The 19,661-nt window shown below is 44.2% G+C and overlaps 1 protein-coding gene across 1 annotated transcript in view; it reads left to right on the top strand.

The window, feature by feature from the left end:
- Nucleotides 1-19,661, top strand: part of itga1 (integrin, alpha 1) — a 322,507-nt gene that overhangs the window by 185,609 nt on the left and 117,237 nt on the right. Inside the window, exons 12-14 of the mRNA XM_078550022.1 lie at nt 1,174-1,316; nt 3,253-3,396; nt 8,541-8,633. Coding sequence (XP_078406148.1) covers nt 1,174-1,316; nt 3,253-3,396; nt 8,541-8,633 — 380 coding nt within the window. The remainder of the gene's footprint in view (nt 1-1,173; nt 1,317-3,252; nt 3,397-8,540; nt 8,634-19,661) is intronic.

Raw genomic sequence — 19,661 nt, 5'->3', positions numbered from 1 at the left:
GGTGGGTGGGGATGGTGGGATGAGGGGGGGTGGGGGTGGTGGCTGGAGTGGTTCTCTCGTTCAAAAGTGTTCAGTGCCTGATCGAGGAACCTGGTCTCAGGAAGGGCTACCCTTTCATCTGAACCCCTCCTCCCCACTATCCAGCGACCCACCCCATGATCCCCATGCTGTTCTGACTCAACTGTGGCCTGGGTCCTTCGTCAATTCCTGGTCTCAGGTGGGTGCATTACTGGTAATTGCTACTACTCCCAGTGGCGCTGATGGGCAATGGAGAGCTGCTAGCCTCTGATTGGCTGGCAGCTCTCTGGAAGCAGGGTTTCTGCCCCAGGGTCCAAAAAGGTCTGACACTGACCAGTTAAGTGCCTGATGAGTGCTTGGTTCTTCCTCAATGAAGGCGGCATGTGGCTCCCAACGGTTCTCGGAATAGCAGATGAGACCTCATCACCAACATTAAATCCCACCCACTATGTGAGTTGTAGGAACCTGTAAAACTCTCCTATCAGCTGATGTACAGATGGAAGGAGCTTCCACATCCCGACCTGTCAGATTGTTAATTAGTCTGCAAATGTTTCTGCTACTTCACACTATTCTCCAAGTGAAGGATGTGAAGACAACTGGCAAACTGTTGCAAATTTGAATTTATCATGGACCCTTTAGACTAGCATTAGAATCTGGGGATTAATTTCACTCCAAGATTTTTTTTAGGGAACCTTAATTTTGGAGGGATGGGCCGACTGAGCTGATCCTCATTATAACAATTCAAACTTCCCATCCCCACCAATGTTTTTCTGGGCTTAGCTGAAATTCCATGCAGTAAATGGGTGCAATCTCAGTAAAATAAACCCAGATTAAAAGATCTAATTCATTAGTCCCCACCATTTATCATAAAGGGGTATCACAGCAATTAAAAATTCTAGACTTGAGGATACCAATAGAGGTATAGTAATTCCACTGCAGGTATATTTGAATAAAAACAGTTTCAGTTTATTTCCACTTCTATTTTAGCATCTTACAAAACAAATGATAGTTATTTGGGGCTCATGCTATAAACCTAATAAACCAGGCAGAGTTTGCACACTGGACTGATGCACTTTTCATAGCATTGAAGTATTTATGAAAAATTGACTCTCTGCTTGAATTTTCATTTACAACCTATTGATTTCCACTATTTAGGCTACTCCCTGAGCTCTGTCTCAGTTGTTGGAGATGTGTGGTACGTTGCTGGGCAACCTCGGTACAATCATACTGGACAAGTTATTATTTATACTTCAAAGGGACAGAAAACGAATATTTTACAGACTCTGAAAGGAGAACAGGTATTTCCCTAACATCGCTGCATCACCAGTATGCTCAGCTCTATCCCTTTACAAGTTGTGATAGCATTTCTGCATCATGTTAAACATGAGTTTAGCTTTTTTATGACTATATAAGGTATTATTTAATCAAATTTTATGGAGCAGCATAAGAAAAGATGTAAGAGGGTTCCAAGTGCTCTGTTAATTATATAAATTTAAAACTTGTTTCCCAATTCCTAGTTCAGAGCTGGAGATCATCTAACATTATATATGACCTTAAAGTAAAATGTCACACTGATTTTGCCTAGAGAATGCATGAGAAATCAGAGCCTTTAGTACATTATTGACATGATAATCAGGAAAAGCTGAATCATTCAGAGATACAGGAAGTGGGGCACTTTTACAGGTGTTTCCAATTAAATATGGATTATAGCTATGGTAATGTTGTCTGGAAACATTGAGTACAGTTTTGTTAGCTGGATTCCAGTTTTATTAAATTGGCTTCTTCAAACCTCTATGCTTCTTCACCTAAATTTTGGAAAAGAAATTGTTGGGGTGTAGGCAATGATGTCTGTGCTTATTCCCCATTCCTCATTGTCCTGAGGAGACGGTGGTGGCCCTCTCCTTCAACCACTATAATCTTTGTACTCATGGTACTCCATTGATATTAGGTTGGGAATTCCAGGATATGAAGGAACAGCTAAATGTGTCCAAATCAGGATGGTCTGTGATTCGGAGGGAAACTTGTAACCAATGGTATTCCCACGCTGGCTTTGTGTGATAGTAGAATGTTACGCACATCTCACAAGAAATAACTCTAATAGCTGCTCCTATATTATGGGTTTTTCTGTTGTGGTATCTATTGCTTACACACGTATAGTAGCAATAAATCTATAACATTATCATACGTTAAGTTTTCTCTTCTTATTGCTTGCATTAAAGGTCTGGTAAGGAAGTGACTAAGGTTGGGCCGCTAATCTACCAGCCCACCCTCAGTTTCATCCATTTTAGTTGTACATCACTGTTCCAAAGATGCAGCTCTTTCTGCCACATCAAGTTATGGTCAGGAATCAGATTGTTTACCAACTTGATATTGTATTCAATCCTGAGCTGAGTTCCCATATCCTATTAGCTACAAGGACCATCTACCTCTACCCCCATTATATCACCACCCTCCACATTTACCTCAGCCTTTCTGCTGATGAAGCCCTCAACTATGTCTTTGTCACCTCCAACCTCCCAGTTTCCACTCTATTTATGGGCATATTTATTGCCCATCCCTTGTGAACATCAACTCATCTCTTAAGCCATTCTACTGCCCATATCCTATCAATCACCAAGTTCCACATACCCATCACCCCTGATCTATATTAGGCCTCAACCCTTAGTGCCTCAAATTTAAAGTTCTCGTTCTTGTGTTTAGGTATCTCCACAGCATCACCCGTTATATCTCTGTAACCTCCACTGGCCATACAATGCCCCTACCCCTAGAACTCTGTTTCTTATACATCTTCCATCACTTTATCCCATTGTGCCTGAAGCTGCCTTGGCTCATGCTCTAGAATTCTCTCTCTAAACCCTCTGCCTCTACATCACCCTCTGCTTCTTTAAGACAATAATTAAAGCAAACATCTTTGAGAAATCTTTTGGTCACTCTTCTTAATATCTCCATCATTGACTTAGCATCCATCTTTTTCTCACGCCTTTATGAAATACCTTGGGATGTTTTCCTATGTTAAAGGTAAAATATGAATACAAGCTATCGTTGTTGTTGTTGTTGTTGTTGCTTGGTTTCTTCCTCTGGTTTTCCATTCAGTATTATAATTAAATCAGCTATAGTTTTGCTACATAAAGGCCCCAAAGCCACTGCAGTATAATGATTGAATAAACTAAATGTCAGTTGTATTTCTGCATGGTGAGGGAAACAATCATTTTTTTCTGCTTTTTCTTTTTTCAGATTGGTTCATACTTTGGCAGCACTGTGTGTGCTGTTGACATCGATAAAGATTCACTAACTGATGTTCTTCTGGTTGGAGCTCCTATGTACATGGGAATTGAGAAAGAAGAACAAGGAAGAGTTTACGTATACAATTTAAAAGAGGTGATAAATTTAAACAATATACATCTGAGTTGTCAAGTAAGCACAGTTACAAGCGTGTCATAAAATCACACCAAGCACCTACTATCCAGTAATTTTACCTTGAAACTGTAAAATAATGCAATTTTATTTTGTTAAGAACGATCTAAAAATTCACGTTATATATCACTTTCAGTCATACTATCATGTGAGCACAGGGCCTCTAGTCAGGCTGAGAGCTGACCAATCACAGTAGCAGGTAAGGTCGTTCAGGGCTCTTCAGGCAGATACCTGGATCCAGGAGGTCGGTGTTAAGTCCTCGCTTTGAGGAAACTTCCAGGTTACCCGACAGTGCAAAAGATAACGCTGAAACATTTGCCACAATCTTCAGCCAGAAGTGCAAAGTGATTGATCCATCTCGGCCTTCACCGAAGTCCCCAGCATCACAGATGCCAGTCTTCAGCCAATTCGATTCACTCCACGTGATATCAAGAAATGGCTGAAGACACTGGATACGGCAAAGGCTATGGGTCCTGACAATATTCCGGCAATAGTGCTGAAGACTTGTGTTCCAGAACTTGTGGCACCCCTAGCCAAGCAGCTCCAGTACAGCTACAACACTGGCATCTACCAGGCAGTGTGGAAAATTGCCCAAGTACGTCCTGCACACAAAAAGCAGGACAAATCCAACCTGGCCAATTACCGCCCCATCAGTCTACTCTTGATCATCAATAAAGTAATGGAAGGGATCATCAACTGCGCTAACAAGCGGCACTTGCTTAGCAATAACCTGCTCACTGACACCCAGTTTGGGTTCCGCCAAGGCCACTCAGCTCCTGACCTCATTACAGCCTTGGTTCAAACATCGACAAAAGAGCTGAACTCCCAAGGTGAGGTGAGAGTGACTGTCCTTGACATCAAGGCAGCATTTGACCAAATGTGGCATCAAGGAGCCCTAGCAAAACTGGAGTCAATGGGAATCAGGGCGAAATCTCTCCACTGGTTGGAGTCATACCTAGCACAAAGGAAGATGGTTGGCATTGTTGGAGGTCAGTCATCTTAGCTCCAGGACATCACTGCAGGAGTTCCTCAGGACAGTGTCTTCGGCCCAACCATCTTCAGTCACTTCATCAAGGACCTTCCTTCCATCATAAGGTTAGAAATGGGGATGTTCGCTGATGACTACACAATGTTCAGCACCATTTGCGACTCCTCAGACACTGAAGCAGTCCATGTCCAAATGCAGAAAGACCTGGACAATATCCAGACTTGGGCTGACAAGTGACAAGTAACATTCACGCCACACAAGTGTCAGGCAATGACCATCTCCAATAAGAGAGAATCCAACCATCATCCCTTGATGTTTAATGGCATTACCATCACTGAATCAGTCACTATCAACATCCTGGCGGTTATGATTGGCCAGAAACTGAAACTGAACTAGACTAGCCATATAAATACTGTGGCTACAAGAGCAGATCAGAGGCTGGGAATCCTGTGACGAGTAACTCACCCCCTGACTCCCCAGTGTCTGTCCACCATCTACAAGGCACAAGTCAGGAGTGTGATGGAATACTCCCCACTTGCCTGGATCCATCCAGGACAAAGCAGCCCGCTTGATTGGCACCACATCCACAAACATTCACTCTCTCCATCACCAACGCACAGTAGCAGCAGTGTGTACCAGCTATAAGATGTGCTGCAGGAATTCACCACGACCCTTAGACAGCACCTTCCAAACCCATGACCACTACCATCCAGAAGGACCAGGGCAGCAGACAGATGGGAACACCAGCACCTTCAAGTTCCCCTCCAAGTCACTCACCATCCTGACTTGGAAATATATCACTGCTCCTTCACTGACACTGGCTCAAAATCCTGGAACTCCCTTCCTAACAGCACTGTGGGTGTACCTACACCACATGGACTGCAGTGGTTCAAGAAGGCAGCTCGCCACCACCTTCTCAAGGGCAACTAGGGATGGGCAATAAATGCTGGCCCAGCCAGCGAAGCCCACATCCCGTGAATGAATATTTTAAAAATCCGACCAGTAGCTATTACATTTGAAAAGCTGCATATTAAATTTCTAAATTTCCTCTTTTCACCTTTCAACCTCAGTTCAAATGAGGAATAAAAGAGTTGGAGGCAGTTAGCATGTTTTTCTGGCTTTGACCACCCTGCCCACTAGCCCCTCCTCCCATCAACCCAGGTCTACCCTTTTTTTTAGGTTAAAACTTTGCCTTGTATGCTTTTGACTATTTTTCATTTAAAATTAATCAAAATCCAGGGTAACCTTATTTTTAATATTTTTGGTGGAATGTGGTCAGCATTGGGAAGACCATATTTATTATCCATCCCTTGCTGCTGTGAGAAGCTGTTGGTTGGCCGTCATCTTTTGTCCATGAATCCTTCTGGCAATATTGTTGATTAGGAAATTTCAGGATTTTGCTCTGTCTCGATGAAGGGATGGCAATGCATGCACGTGCCAGGATGGTGTGTTCATGGAGGTGATAGTATTTCCCATGACATTGCTTTCCTTTCAGGGTAGAGACTCTGGGGCTGAGAGATACTCGAGAAACAAGCCTAATGGACATTAACCGCAATAGCAGGGCTCATTGCTAATCTGTGAAGATCTGAATTTATTCTGAGCAAGGAAGTGAATTGGGCTTTATAATTATTTTTCAAAGATAAGCTGCAGGTCCCACATGATCAAGACATCTCTTATCTGTTCAGTTAACTTATCACCCCTGTGCTCATTGACTTATATTGTATCTCAGTTAAGCAAATCCTTGAGTTTAAAATTCTCATCCTTGTTTTCAAATCCCCCATGTCTTCACCCCTCCCTATCTCTGTAATTTCTTTCAGCTCAACAACCCTCCAAGATATCGTGATTTTAATCACGCCATCATTGGTGGCCGTGCCTTCAGCTACATAGGTCCAAAGCTACAGAATTCCCTCCCTACACCTCTTTGCCTCTCTACCTCACTTTCTTCCATCAAGCTATTCCGTAAATCCTACCTCTTTGACCAAGCTTTTTGTCATCTGACCTATTATCTCCTTATGTGGCTTGGAGTTATATTGTGTCCTAAATTTATGATCCCAGGTTGAGAGCGCAGAGTTGGGACAACTCCCAGCACCACAAACTCAACCCGGGAAAAAGTGCCAGGGAAGTTCAGATTTTCGGTCTGGGGGCAGGGTGTGGGCAAAAATGGGAGTCATGGCAGGCAACCCCAGAAAGAGTTTGGAGGCTGCCGGGTGCGGTGGCTGTCTAGATGCAAGGCAGCCCTTGGTGCTCCAACACATTGCCAAAGCTATGAAAAATTGAATAAAACAAAAAACAGCCCTCCCACCTCACAAGCCCTCACCCCTACACTCTCCCCATGCCCCATCCATGCCAACCCATACCACCTCATGCCTGTCCAACCACCCCATGGCCCCTCATACCCTACATGCCAACCTATGTACTCCACCCAACCCCATGGCCCTCTATATCCCCTATGCCAACTCATGCCAACCCATGCCCCCCACCCACCACCCACTGTGCTTACACCTCCATGCCAACTCACCCAGTATCCCAATAACCACTAAAATAAAAGCAAAATACTGTGGATGCTGGAAATCTGAAATAAAAACAGGAAGTGCTGAAAAAAGTCAGCCAGACTAGCAGCATCTGTGGAGAGAGAAATTGAGTTAACATTTCAAATCCCATATGACTCTTCTTCAGAACATAACCCAGTTCTGAAGAAGAGTCATAATGAGTCTAAAATAGAAACTTTGTTTCTTTCTCCCCAGATACAGCTGGACCGGCTGAGTTTTTCCAGCACTTCCTGTTTTTATTTCACCCAGTGTCCATCATGGACAGATCTCAGGAGCCATGCTTGAGATTAAATAAAGTTATTAAGTGTCTATTGATGAATTCGCTATTTCAAAAATGGATTACTCTCATTGATAAAAACCCATTCACCACATTTTACTTCCTTCAAACCCTTACAAAACCAAGTGTTTATATTCATAGTCCCATTTCAAAGAGTTTATAACCTCTAGGCGCTGTTAATCAAGCTGTCAGCTGACAGGCACCCCACTGTGATAATGAAAGGTTGTGAACTCAGTCATGCAGCACTAATGCAGTAATGATAGTGATAATGATTTTGAACAACTCTTGATTTGTGTCTAGAATCTTTTTAAAAATGTAGAGCTGACACCAAGGGCTGAATTTTTCCATGGAGGCTGAAATCTCACCGCTAGGAGCAAAAGTGGGAGCCAATTCTGCTTTGGGAGGTGGTGGAACCCAGGGCAGCATCTTGCTAGTAGTGACCAATTAACAGGCTGCCACCAAGGCTACCATCCAACTAAGGATAGCGGCCCGTCCATAAGACCTGCCAACCCAATTAGACAGCCGGTATCTGAGCAGCCTCAGCAGTGCCACTGCAAGTAGTGCCCATTGTTGAGGCTACAGCTCCAGGATGAGGAGGCCCTCAAAGATGTGTATGTATCTTTGGGGAAGCTGGGGCCAGGCAGGCAGGTCCCCGTGATTGTAAGAGTTGGGAGGATGGGTGTGGCTGGGGGGGGAGGAGGGGCATGTGTCGTGACCCATGTTGGCTAGTTAGGCAAGGGGGCAACTGTTGCCACTGGGTGGCTCCTCTGTGGGCCATGGAGTGCCACCTCCATCCCGGGAACCCACTGGAAGACCATCAGAGTTTGCCTGGTTGTCTCCCTACACAGCATTCTGCTCTGCTGATGCTAGCAAAATAATCACAAGTACGAAAGTGGTCCTTAATTGGCCAATGCCAATGAGGCGCCTGCAACTGGTAGTATGCCATGACGGCAGGAGGACATTGCATTCCTTCCCTTGTGCCACCCCTCCTGCCTAATGGGCTGGGAAAATTCATCACCAAGGTATGATTTTTAATCGAGAAGCATTTTTCCTCTTCTTTCCCTTTCACTATGGAGGCATTAGGGACGACACTTATAATAAATTTTCAATATCAGCAGAGGAAGTACAAAATCTTCAGCCATCATCCCACTCACCCCGACTCCTATCCTCCTCCATAAAACTTGGCCTTGGTAAACTGTAATGAGCATTTGTTACAGACTCAGACACAACTCCGCAAGTTAAAGTAGTGTTATAGCCCACATCTCATTCTTCATTTCTTTCTTTGTATTTTTAGAATAAGTTTCAATATCACATGATCCTTGAACCACAGAAGCAGCAGTGTGGTTGCCATTCTGACTCAGGCCTTCATACGGGCAAATTCAATGAGGTAAGAAAGAAGAGTATTGTGTTCTGTTAAAAACGTCCCACACCCAAATGATACATGAAAAACATCAAACCTAATGTTGGTTCTGGTGATTTTGGCAGTGTTCCTGGTGATTGCCTTAAAATAGATGTTAAGCCTCTTAGGCATTCAACCAACTCGGGAGATGATGGACTGCACCCGGGGTGTATGCTATATGTATGTTCCTACATTTCTCCTGGATTGGGCATCATCTGCTGTGGCTGTGGAGGCCAGCTTGTGAGTGGCACAGGGGAATAGTGTTGGCCCATGATCAAATGATGATTTTCCCTTCTGCCAGAACTGGTCACTGCTTTAAATTGGTTTTAGGCCTCTCGCGTATGTAAATAAGGGATCTAATTTTAGGTCCCCTTGCCAATATTGAGGTGCCACGAGCAACTCAGAGTCTGCTCAGCATTATTCGGTGGTTGCAGTGGCCTAATCAGCAGCAACAGCTTGGGCTGGTAAGCAACAAATAACATTTGCATCACACCAGTGCTAGGCAATAACCATCTCCAACAAGAGAGCATCTTACCATCTCCCCTTGACATTCAATGGCATTAAGGGGGAGGTGGTGGCTTAGTGGTATTGTCACTGGACTGATATTCCAGAGACCCAAGGTAATCTGGGGATTCAATAAAAATCTGGAATTAAAAGTCTGATGATGACCACGAAACTATTGCCAATTGTTGTAAAAACCTGTCTGGTTCACTAATGTCCTTCAGGGAAGGAAATCTGTCATCCTTACCTGGCCTGGCCTACATGTGACTCCAGACCCACAGCAATGTGTTTGACTCTTAAATGGTCTCTGAACAGGGGCAATTAGGGATGGGCAATAAATGCTTGCCTCGCCAGTGATGCCCACATCTCATGAAAGAATAGAAAAACAAGCAGGAGTTATGTTAATTTTCTTAAGTTCAAAATCGTTCCTGTGGAGGCAGGGGGAGCAGGGATGCTCTTCTGACTCTAAAGCAGTTGTGATTGAAACCCTCATTTTGTTGCGGCTGCAAAGATCCTCTCTGTTGTAAGGGTTTGTTCAGTGTCTCACTAAAAGGTCTGGAGGCTTGTGTGTTTGAATATTAAGTGTTTATTAACAATGCATAACTATATACATCTCCACCTTACTAGGTTTTGTCCTCATGTACGCTTCTGGTGGACTACTACTGTACTCACCCAGAAGGGAAAAAAAACGTAAAAACTAGGAAATAAGAATACTGGTCTGAACTGGTCTTGTACACTTTAAAATTAAACACCAGTAAAACTGGTAAATAAGAGCACTGGTCTGAATTGTTTTTTCCCTTCTGGGCAGGCCACTATCATGTGGGTGGTACTGTTTCTCTGGTCCCACATAAACCCTTGTTGTGCTGAACACCCTTAGACAACACCCCTCCCAAGTCTTTATGCAAATATATTTACATTGTAATCATGCTAACCCTTCTCCCCACTCAAGTCTCTGACTTTATAAATTCAGATGGCCTGAAGGCTTAACCTCCAGATCTCATTCTGATCACATTTGGAGGAGTGGTAGGCTCAGCTGATTTGGGAAGGCTTTGTTGATTTAGAGTTGAAATCATAGTATTCTGTGTTTCCGGCACTTGGGTGCCTCCATCTGATTCACTTTTTGTGCTCCTTATTAAAGATGCGTTTCTCTTTAGAGACATCCCAACGTCATTGTTCACACAACGTGGGCTTGTCCTTTCCTTCCAGAGAGAATGTTTGCTCCGTTCATTCGCAGTAGGAACACAGGTTTTCTTTTTCCAGGGGTTCTGCCATGTTTTTCCTGGACATTGACATTTCAAAACTGGAACCTTTATTTCCACTTGTTTCACAATTTTAGCCAAATGTTTGTTTACTCTTTTAACTTTCAGTTCTTTTTCAAGCCTACTGATCTTTTCATTCAGTTCAGTATCTACTCTGGTGAGCCCAGTTATCTTTGTTTCAGACTTATCTGCGGAGCTCTTATACAAGCTTAACAACTTCATCTGGGCTTTCAGCCCTTTTAGGAATCTTTCTTCCATGGTCAATGACTGCTCCTTAGACTCTTTCAATTCACTAATTAGATCCCCAATGTACTTCTTAGAATTCTCTTTCTCTGCTTCTAACGTCTGGATTTGCCCTTCCACACTGCGCATCTCATATTTTATGTTCTTCAGATTGGATTGAAGTTCAAGAATTTTCTTTGCTTTTTTCACACTGAAGTTCCAATATTCCATCAGTGTTGGTTGTTAATTCTGAATTCAACCAACTGTTCCTATTCATAAGAACATAAGAAATAGCAGCAGGAGTAGGCCATTCAGCCCTTCGGGCCTCTGCCATTCAATGAGATCATGCTGACCTTCTACTTCAACACCATTTTCCTGCGCTATCCCTGTATCTTGATGTTTTTAATATGTAGAAATCTATCGATTTCAGACGTGACCGTACTCAATGACTGAGTCTCCACAGCTCTCTGGGGCAGAGAATTCCAAAGATTCACCACCCCCAAAGTGAAGAAATTCCTCCTCATCTCAGGCCTAAATGGCCTGCTCCTTATTCAGAGACTCTGTCCCCTGGTTCTTAACCACCCAGGCAAGGGAAACATTCTTCCTGAACCTACACTGTTGAGCCCTCAATGAATTTATATGTTGTGAATGAGACAACCTCTCATTCTTCTAAACGCCAGAGAATTTAATCTTTCCTCATGGAATAATCCCTCCATCCCAGGAATTAATTTAGTGAACCTTTATTACACTCCCTCTATGGCAAACATATCTTTCCTTAGGTAAAAAGACCAAAACTGCATACAACACTCCAGGTGTGGTCTCACCAAAGCTCTATATAATTGCAGTAAGACATCCTTAGTATTGCTGAAAAAAGAGACATGTCTAAACTTTTCTGAACAAAAATAGAAATACCTGGAAAAACTCAGCATGATGCCACCACCAAACACATCTTCCCTTCACCCCACCCCGGCGGCATTCCGTAGGGATCATTCCCTCCGTGACACCCTGGTCCACTCCTCCATCACCCCCTTCTCCTCAACCCCCACCTACGGCACCTCCCCATGCAAACGCAAAATATGCAACACCTGCCCCTTCACTTCCTCTCTCCTCACCGTCCAAGGGCCCAAACACTCCTTTCAAATGAAGCAGCATTTCACTTGCATTTCCCCCAACTTAGTTTACTGCATTCGTTGCTCCCAATGCGGTTTCCTCTACGTTGGAGAGACCAAACGCAGACTGGGTGACCGCTTTGCAGAACACCTTCGGTCTGTCCGCAAGCATTACCCAGACCTCCCTGTCGCTTGCCATTTTAACACTCCACCCTGCTCTCTTGCCCACATGTCTGTCCTTGGCTTGCTGCATTGTTCCAGTGAAGCTCAACTCAAACTGGAGGAACAGCACCTCATCTTCCAACTAGGCACTTTACAGCCTTCCGGACTGAATATTGAGTTCAACAACTTTAGATCTTAAACTCCCTCCTCCATCCCTACCCCCTTTCCGTTTCTTCCCCATCCCTTCTGTTTTTTCCAATAATTTATATAGATTTTTCTTTTCCCACCTATTTCCATTATTTTTAAATGTATTCCACCCATCGGTTATTTCACCCCACTCCCACTAGAGCTACCTTGCTTGTCCTGCTCTCCACTCTTAATTAGCATTCTTTTAGATAATATCGCCACCTTCAACACCTCTTTGTTCTTTTGTCTGTGACATCTTTTGGTTATCCCTTCCTATCACTGCTTGCTTGTCCCAACAACCCACCCCCCCCTTCTTCCCCCCCCCCATCCCCCCCACCCCCCCCACCCCCCTTAAACCAGCTTATATTTCACCCCTTTCCCATTTCTACTTAGTTCTGTTAAAGGGTCATGAGGACTCGAAACGTCAACTTTGCTCTTCTCCGCCGATGCTGCCAGACCTGCTGAGTTTTTCCAGGTATTTCTATTTTTGTTTTGGATTTCCAGCATCCGCAGTTTTTTGTTTTTATCTCTAAACTTTTCATCTTGTACTCATCAGGACATTTCGTAAGAATACCAATATAAAGGGAAAACAACAATTTATAGTGTATGTGAAGACAGTGTTGATTGGTTGGCTCTGATTGGTAGAGGCATTGCCATGGAGAATACACAAGCTAACTGTCAAGCATTGTTTGAAACTTAAACCAGCCAGCTTGACCCTAATCGGTTAAGGCATTGTCCTGAGGAATGAGTCAGCAAATGGCTGTCACGTATTTTGTTTAGCTGAAACATGTAAAACATGAAACTCAAAATGTGTGTACGTGTTCTTACTGTCTGCAAAAGAACTGGGCCATGTGTATTAATATGTGTAGCTTCCACTACACACACATGCGCCACACTATGAGCTCGACTGACAACCTTAAATTGGTTATCAGCATAATTCTGAGCACACTGAGGATTATTTAGCAAGTGTTGTCCAATTGCAGAATCACACCTAATGTTGAACACTGTGTTTTGAGTTTTGCAAGCACGGGCTGGTGGGGTACAGTCTGTACCTTGCCTGTTGCGAACAGCGAAAGGGACATGCTGTTTGATACGATCCACCAGTGTTTGGGATGTACGACCCACATACCTAGCATCACACTGGCACTGAAATTCATATACCACATTATCATTTGTGTGATAGGCAGAACGTCTTTTTGGCTGATGGCAGCATCCTGTTAGTGGCAAAAACCACTCATGTTGCTACTGCACAGTAGCAGTGTGAAATAGCTAGCTTCACCTGTTGCTCAAATTTTTGAGATACCTTGCCCTTCCAGGTTACTCTTCCAGCACTCTCTTCATATGCAGTATAAATTGTTGCTTTCCCCTTATATTGCTGAGTCTTCCTTGCCAATTGGTTCTTCAGTTCGTTTAGAGTGACAAATTAATTGTTCTTCTCTTTGTAATATTCCAGAGGAATAAACTTTGACCTGAAGAATCCTTGCAGCATGTGAAGGTCCTTCAATAGGTTTTCCTTTTCTTTGCAAAGCTCAATTGCTTCATCTTGTGTTTTCTTGTAATTTAACAGAGTTCCGTTGGCTTTGTTCTACTGTTCTTCCATTCAGCTGTTTAAGACAGTCTTCATTCCTTCATGCTGCTGAAGAGTTATGTACTGCTTTTGCATTTGATCTTGATGGACAATCAACTGTTCTTTCAACTGTTTATTTTCTTGTTGACCTTTTGCCAACTCACACTGCACTTCAGTGCATTGCTTTGTCTCTACTGATGGTTCCAATGCCATTTCTTCTGAGGTAGCTTTCGACATATTTTTTAACTCCTTGTGTTTTTCAGGAGGCACATAATGATTCTTTAAAGAATGTTTCAGGGCAGCGACTTTGAGTACCTTTTCTGCCTGCTATTGTGCCTAGCTGTACTTCTGTTTGAATTCTTCCAACTCAGCTTTGATTCAAAGAGTTTCCTCTGGAATAGCTTCATTTTCTTTTTGCAGGTTTTGTTTCTTTTGGGCTGCATCAGATAGCTTTCCTTCATTCACAGCTATATGCTCGCTCTGCACTACCACTTGCTGTTGCAGTTTAAGTAATGTGTCAGCATTTTCAAAAAGTTCTATTTTAAGCCTTTCAGTTGTTTCTCAGCCTCTTCTTTGCTCTGCACTAAAATCTTCAGCTCATGCATGTCTTTGCGCTGACATTGTTTGTGACCATCTTGTGTTTTTTTTTATTCCTTCATGAGATGTGGGCTCCGCTGGCTGGGCCAGCATTTATTGCCCATCCATAGTTGCCTTGGGTATTGTCTCCCTCGCCCTTGGGCCTCCTTGCCCTTAAGGTGCTTTATTGGGGCTGTTTGCTACCTTCATTTAAGGCCTGCATTCTCCACAACGTACAGTTCAAAATACTTTTCAAAGGCTCTTAATACCTCACCAAATGTAGCTGAAGGTTCATCTACACCTTATCTTATGATTACTTCATCAGCAAATACCCTAGACAAATGTAAAAACACATTAACTTGGACTTCCTCTGATTTCCTAATTAATCCTGTTGTACTTGGTAATTTAAAAATCTCCTTCTCCATAACACCCAATTTTACATCTGGTTTGGCCCTTGTATCAGCCCAAACTGATCTGGTAATTTTAATTTACTGTCCATGGCTGTTTTCCATATCAGGGGGGTAGGGCTTGAATTTTTTTTTCTACAAGCTGGCACCGCGGCAGCCTTTCTTATGTCTTCTCCCCACGCTTGGCGAGTGCCTGTGGGTTCCCACTGCGATGGTGGTCCTGACCTCTTTGGAGTTTATTTTCTGCAGCAATTTATTAAATCAACAATTTGGGGCCTTCCCTGCGATTTCAAAAGATTTTCAGGTGTATTATAATTAATTCCCAGCTTTGGCTGAGGTTTTTAAACCTTCTGCTTCTTTTTTATCTTTGAAATGAACTCGGCCGCCATGTGGTATGGCGCCTATTCTGAACCCGGGCTAGCTGCGGTGATTTCAAAAATGGGCTGCTCTGACTTTTTTTTTAAAGCACTGAAGACTTTTGAAACTAGTCCTGGCTTAGCATGGATTTTTTGTTCACTCCTGTAGGTCCTTTGACTCTGCAAATGATGAATACTCACAATGGACCTTCACGAGATTCCCGGAGTCCTTAGCTGCACATTGGAGTTTTTCTTCTGTCCTTCAGCCTCTTTTTTTTTTCTTTTTGGAATTTTGCTCAGCCTTTTGTGATCTGGCTAGGTCCTATGACTCTGCTTTCAACTAGGTCTGGCAATGGGGCTTTTTAGGCGATCTCCAGCTGTGTCCTCGGTTTAGGGGTACTTCTCACAGTCAGATTGCAGCTTCTTTACTTTTTCATGCTTTAAGATTCTGGAGTACTCCTCCAGCTTCTTTGAGGTTATGGGTTCATTCCTTTGCTGCCACCATGTTGTAAGGATTTATTCAGTGTCTCACTAAGAGGTCTGGAGGTTTGTGTGGTTAACAGTAAGGATGGAACTTTATGACCCCGTCGTATGGGGGCGGGGCCATAAAATGCGGCAAGCCGTTCAAAAGTCCATTGACTTTGGTGAGACTTTAAATTCCTGCCAGCGTAAAATTCTGCTGAAAGTATTTATTAACAACTCATAACTATATACATCTCCAAGGTACAGACTTTACTAGGTGCTGCCCTCTTGCAGGCTTCTGCTAGACTACTACTATACCCAGTCCGCTATCATGTAACTCTGTACATCATAATGTAGGTGGTATTGTTTCACCAGCCCCACATTAACCTTTGCTATGCCAAATACCCTATACTACACTCTCAGGCCTTACTTCAGGCTGATGAGGCAAGCAGCTCAGCATTCATCATTTTTGAATGGGTGGGCTGCCTGTGGAGACACGACAGACAATGCAAGCTGGCCCAAATAATGTAACTCGGGCCCAAGGCCCAATTTCAGGCCAGCTTTGGGTTTCCTGGTTGGGGGTTTGCCCTCTGTGTTTGCTACACCCATTTCGGGTTCAGTGGGACAAACGTAACTTCCACTTTCCAGTTTATGGTTAAACCGATGTGAACACGTGATGCATACTTTATTCACCCATGAATGCTCATAGATCTACCTGCATGCTAAAGTTTGTGTTAATTCTGTGACCCTATGCTCCCTATGAACAAGTTGTACTCAGAGGGCGTGTGGGTTGGAGATGGGGTGGCAACAATGCAGCCTTAATTTTCCAACTCTCACTGCCTGTGAAAACTATTTGTGACTGGGAGTATGGGATTGCACATTCACTCCTTTCATAAATACATAAATACTGAATTAAAATTATTTCAAACACTTGTTGTCCACAAATAATTTTTAAGCTTCGCAAAAAATAACAGCCCATAACTTCTGAGCACCTGGGTGTCATGCCTGGGGGAGGAGGGTTACCCCAAAGATGCACAGGGAGACCACCACCGGCCCAGAAATTCCCAGGTAAGGATTGCACATTAATTGCCCAGGAAGTTCAAACTTCCGTTGACAATTGCCCTGCAATGTGAACCATCCACAACTACAATATAAGTTGCAAACTTTGGATAGTTCCAACTGTCTTAAAGTAATAGTTATCCTGAAAAAGTTAGAAGAATTAAAACCACTCGTAACTATAGTACTGACCCCCCCACCACCTTGACACCCCCCCCCCCTCCGGGTTCCCCCACACGCCTAACACCCCATGGGAATCCTGAATACCCCCACCACCCAACTAACACCACCCCTGACCATGCAGCAGACTGCCTGACTGCCCTACCCTACACAAAGAGAAAAATCACTAACATAACTTGATAAATTTACTATGATGGGTTACAAGAACAAATGGTATTATGGTAGACTATGGAATATCACAGGCAAGTTTGGGCCTGCTTGGTCTACTGGCTAAACTGGAGTAAAATGGAAATGAATATAAATGGTTGCAACTAATCACAGCAGCCTCCAGTTTTCCATTGGATGTTTTTGTACTGTTCTTCAGTAGTAACTCATCGTACATTCATAATTTTTTGATATTTTAATGCTGTTAAATTCTGTAATTACATTTTTCAATTATCTAATGTTCTGAATAGACTGATCTAAAAGAACTGCATATAGTTCTGTATAAAATGCAAATTAACTTATTTTTATTAAAATACATGGACTGACAACAATTCTAAAGGTATCCAATGCAATACCGTGTTATCCCCACTCAATAGCAAAAAAACCAAACAAAACTGAAACAATAAACCTCCCAATTATTTATAACCACTTCAACACACCTGTTGCATCATACTGACTCACAGTTTAACGCATTAGTCCACTTTTAACCCTCACATCTGCTAAGTCAATACAAAGCGGTGAATAATTGCTTTAGAAATGTCTTCTTTGATAAGCAAGTTGTTTGTCCGACCACCCCGCAACTACTTCCTACCCACGACTACCACCAAATTACCTCCTGACTGCACCCCCTCACCCTGACTACCGACCCAGCTTCATCTACCCCCCACAAGAGTCCCCCGATTGCTTCCCGCCCCCGACTAACCACTTCCCTTTGACTACTCCCCCAACTATGCACTCCATGGGACTCAGGGGACCACCTTCTACACCCCCAACTACACTCCAATTACCCACTTCCCCCATCGACTACTCTCTTTGACTAACCCCCTTCCCGACTACCCCCCACAGAACCCAGCACTACCTGACTGCCCCCAACTAGCCCCCCATTCCCCCAACTGCCCTCCCCACCACCTGACTATCCCCCCCAACCACCCCCACCTTCCAACTACCCTCGACTACCCCATCTTCCTGACTACACCCTTGACTACACCCACACGATTCCCTTCCACCCAACTACACCTCAACTAGCTCCCCACCCCCCCGACCAACCCCTCAGACTAAACCCTCCCCCAGCTACCCCCCAACTACCCTCCTCCCCTGACTACCCCTCTCAACTATCCGCCTCCCTTGACTAACCTCAACTATAACCCCTCCCCCAACTAACCCCTTGACTACCCCCTCCCCAGAACATCCTTCAACTACCCATCCTCCCCCCGACTACCATCCCCATCCTTGACCATCCCCTGACTACCCCTCTCCTGGCTACCCCTCCCCCGACTACCCCTCCAACCCTGAAAATGACCAACACCCCCCTGACCACCTGACTCCCCCAACAGACCACCCAAACTCCCCACTGACCAGCCCCCATTTAGCAACACCCCCCCTATTGACCACCCTCCTGATCTCCTGAACCCCCATATGACATCTGACCCCCATCTGACCACCCCATGCCCCCCGACAATCTGATTCACCGCTCACCCCCCATCCTACCCACTTATATATTTTTTACTCATTCACGGGATGTTGGGGGGTGGGGGGCTTCACTGGCTGGACCAGCATTTATTGCTCATCCCTAGTTACCCTTGAGAAGGTGGTGGTGAGCTGCCTTCTTGAAACGCTACAGTCTATGTGGTGTAGGTACACCCACAGTGCTGTTAGGAAGGGAGTTCCAGGATTTTGACCCAGCAACAGTGAAGGAACAGCGATATATTTCCAAGTCAGGATGATGAGTGACTTGGAGGGGAACTTGCAGGTGGTGGTGGTGTTCCCATATATTTGCTGCCCTTGTCCTTCTAGATGGTAGTGGTCGTGGGTTTGGAAGGTGTTGTCGAAGGAGCCTTGGTGAATTCCTGCAGTGCATCTTGTGGATGTTACACTTACCTATACACTTACCTTCTCCCTGGCTTCTCAAAGTGACTGGACTTTTAAACCTAACTGCTTTACGGCAGCTAGTGCTGTAAAAAAAAGGGGTGGGGACTCCTCACCTCCAGCTCAGCTGCCTGTGACAGGAGGCCGCTGCACTAAACTGTTCTCAACCGGCCTGAGTCAGCAGGTCAGGCGAGAAAGGAGCGCCTTCATTTCCAGTTAACTAGCAGAGTTACAATCTGACTCTGATTGCCATTCCACAAAAGATTCATATCATTAACAGGAATCAAAGGATACCACAAAACTAATCAGCAACAGAATGGCTCAGACTCAGATGCCAGTCTGCAGCCAATTAGATTCACTCCACATGATATCAAGAAATAACTGAAGGCACTGAATACTGCAAAGGCTACGGACCCTGACAACATTCTGGCAATAGTAACAAAGCCTTCTGCTCCAGAACTTGCCGCACCCCTAACCAAGCTTGTTCCAGTACAGCTACAACACTGGCATTTACCCAGCTAAATGGAAAATTTCCCAGGGATGTCCTGTACACAAAAAGCAGGACAAATCTAACCCAGCCAATTACCGCCCCATCAGTCTACTCTCGATCATCAGTAAAGCAATGGAAGGGGTCATCAACAGTGCTATCAAGCGACACTTGCTTAGCAATAACCTGCTCACTGATGCCCAGTTTGGGTCATTCCAGGGTCATTCAGCTCCTGACCTCATTATAGCCTTGGTTTAAACATGGACAAAAGAGCTGAACTCCCAAGGTGAGGTGAGAGTGACTACCCTTCACACCAAGGCCATATTTGACCGAGTGTGGTATCAAGGAGCCCTAGCAAAACTGGAGTCAATGGGAATCAAGGGGAAAATTGTCTGTTGGCTGGAGTCATACCTAGC

The sequence above is a fragment of the Cetorhinus maximus genome, chromosome 1 (assembly GCF_964194155.1).
Source record: "Cetorhinus maximus chromosome 1, sCetMax3.hap1.1, whole genome shotgun sequence".
NCBI classification, from domain to species: Eukaryota; Metazoa; Chordata; class Chondrichthyes; order Lamniformes; family Cetorhinidae; genus Cetorhinus; species Cetorhinus maximus.
Note: the sequence above shows the minus strand (reverse complement) of the source record. Positions and strands in the feature narration are given on the sequence as shown.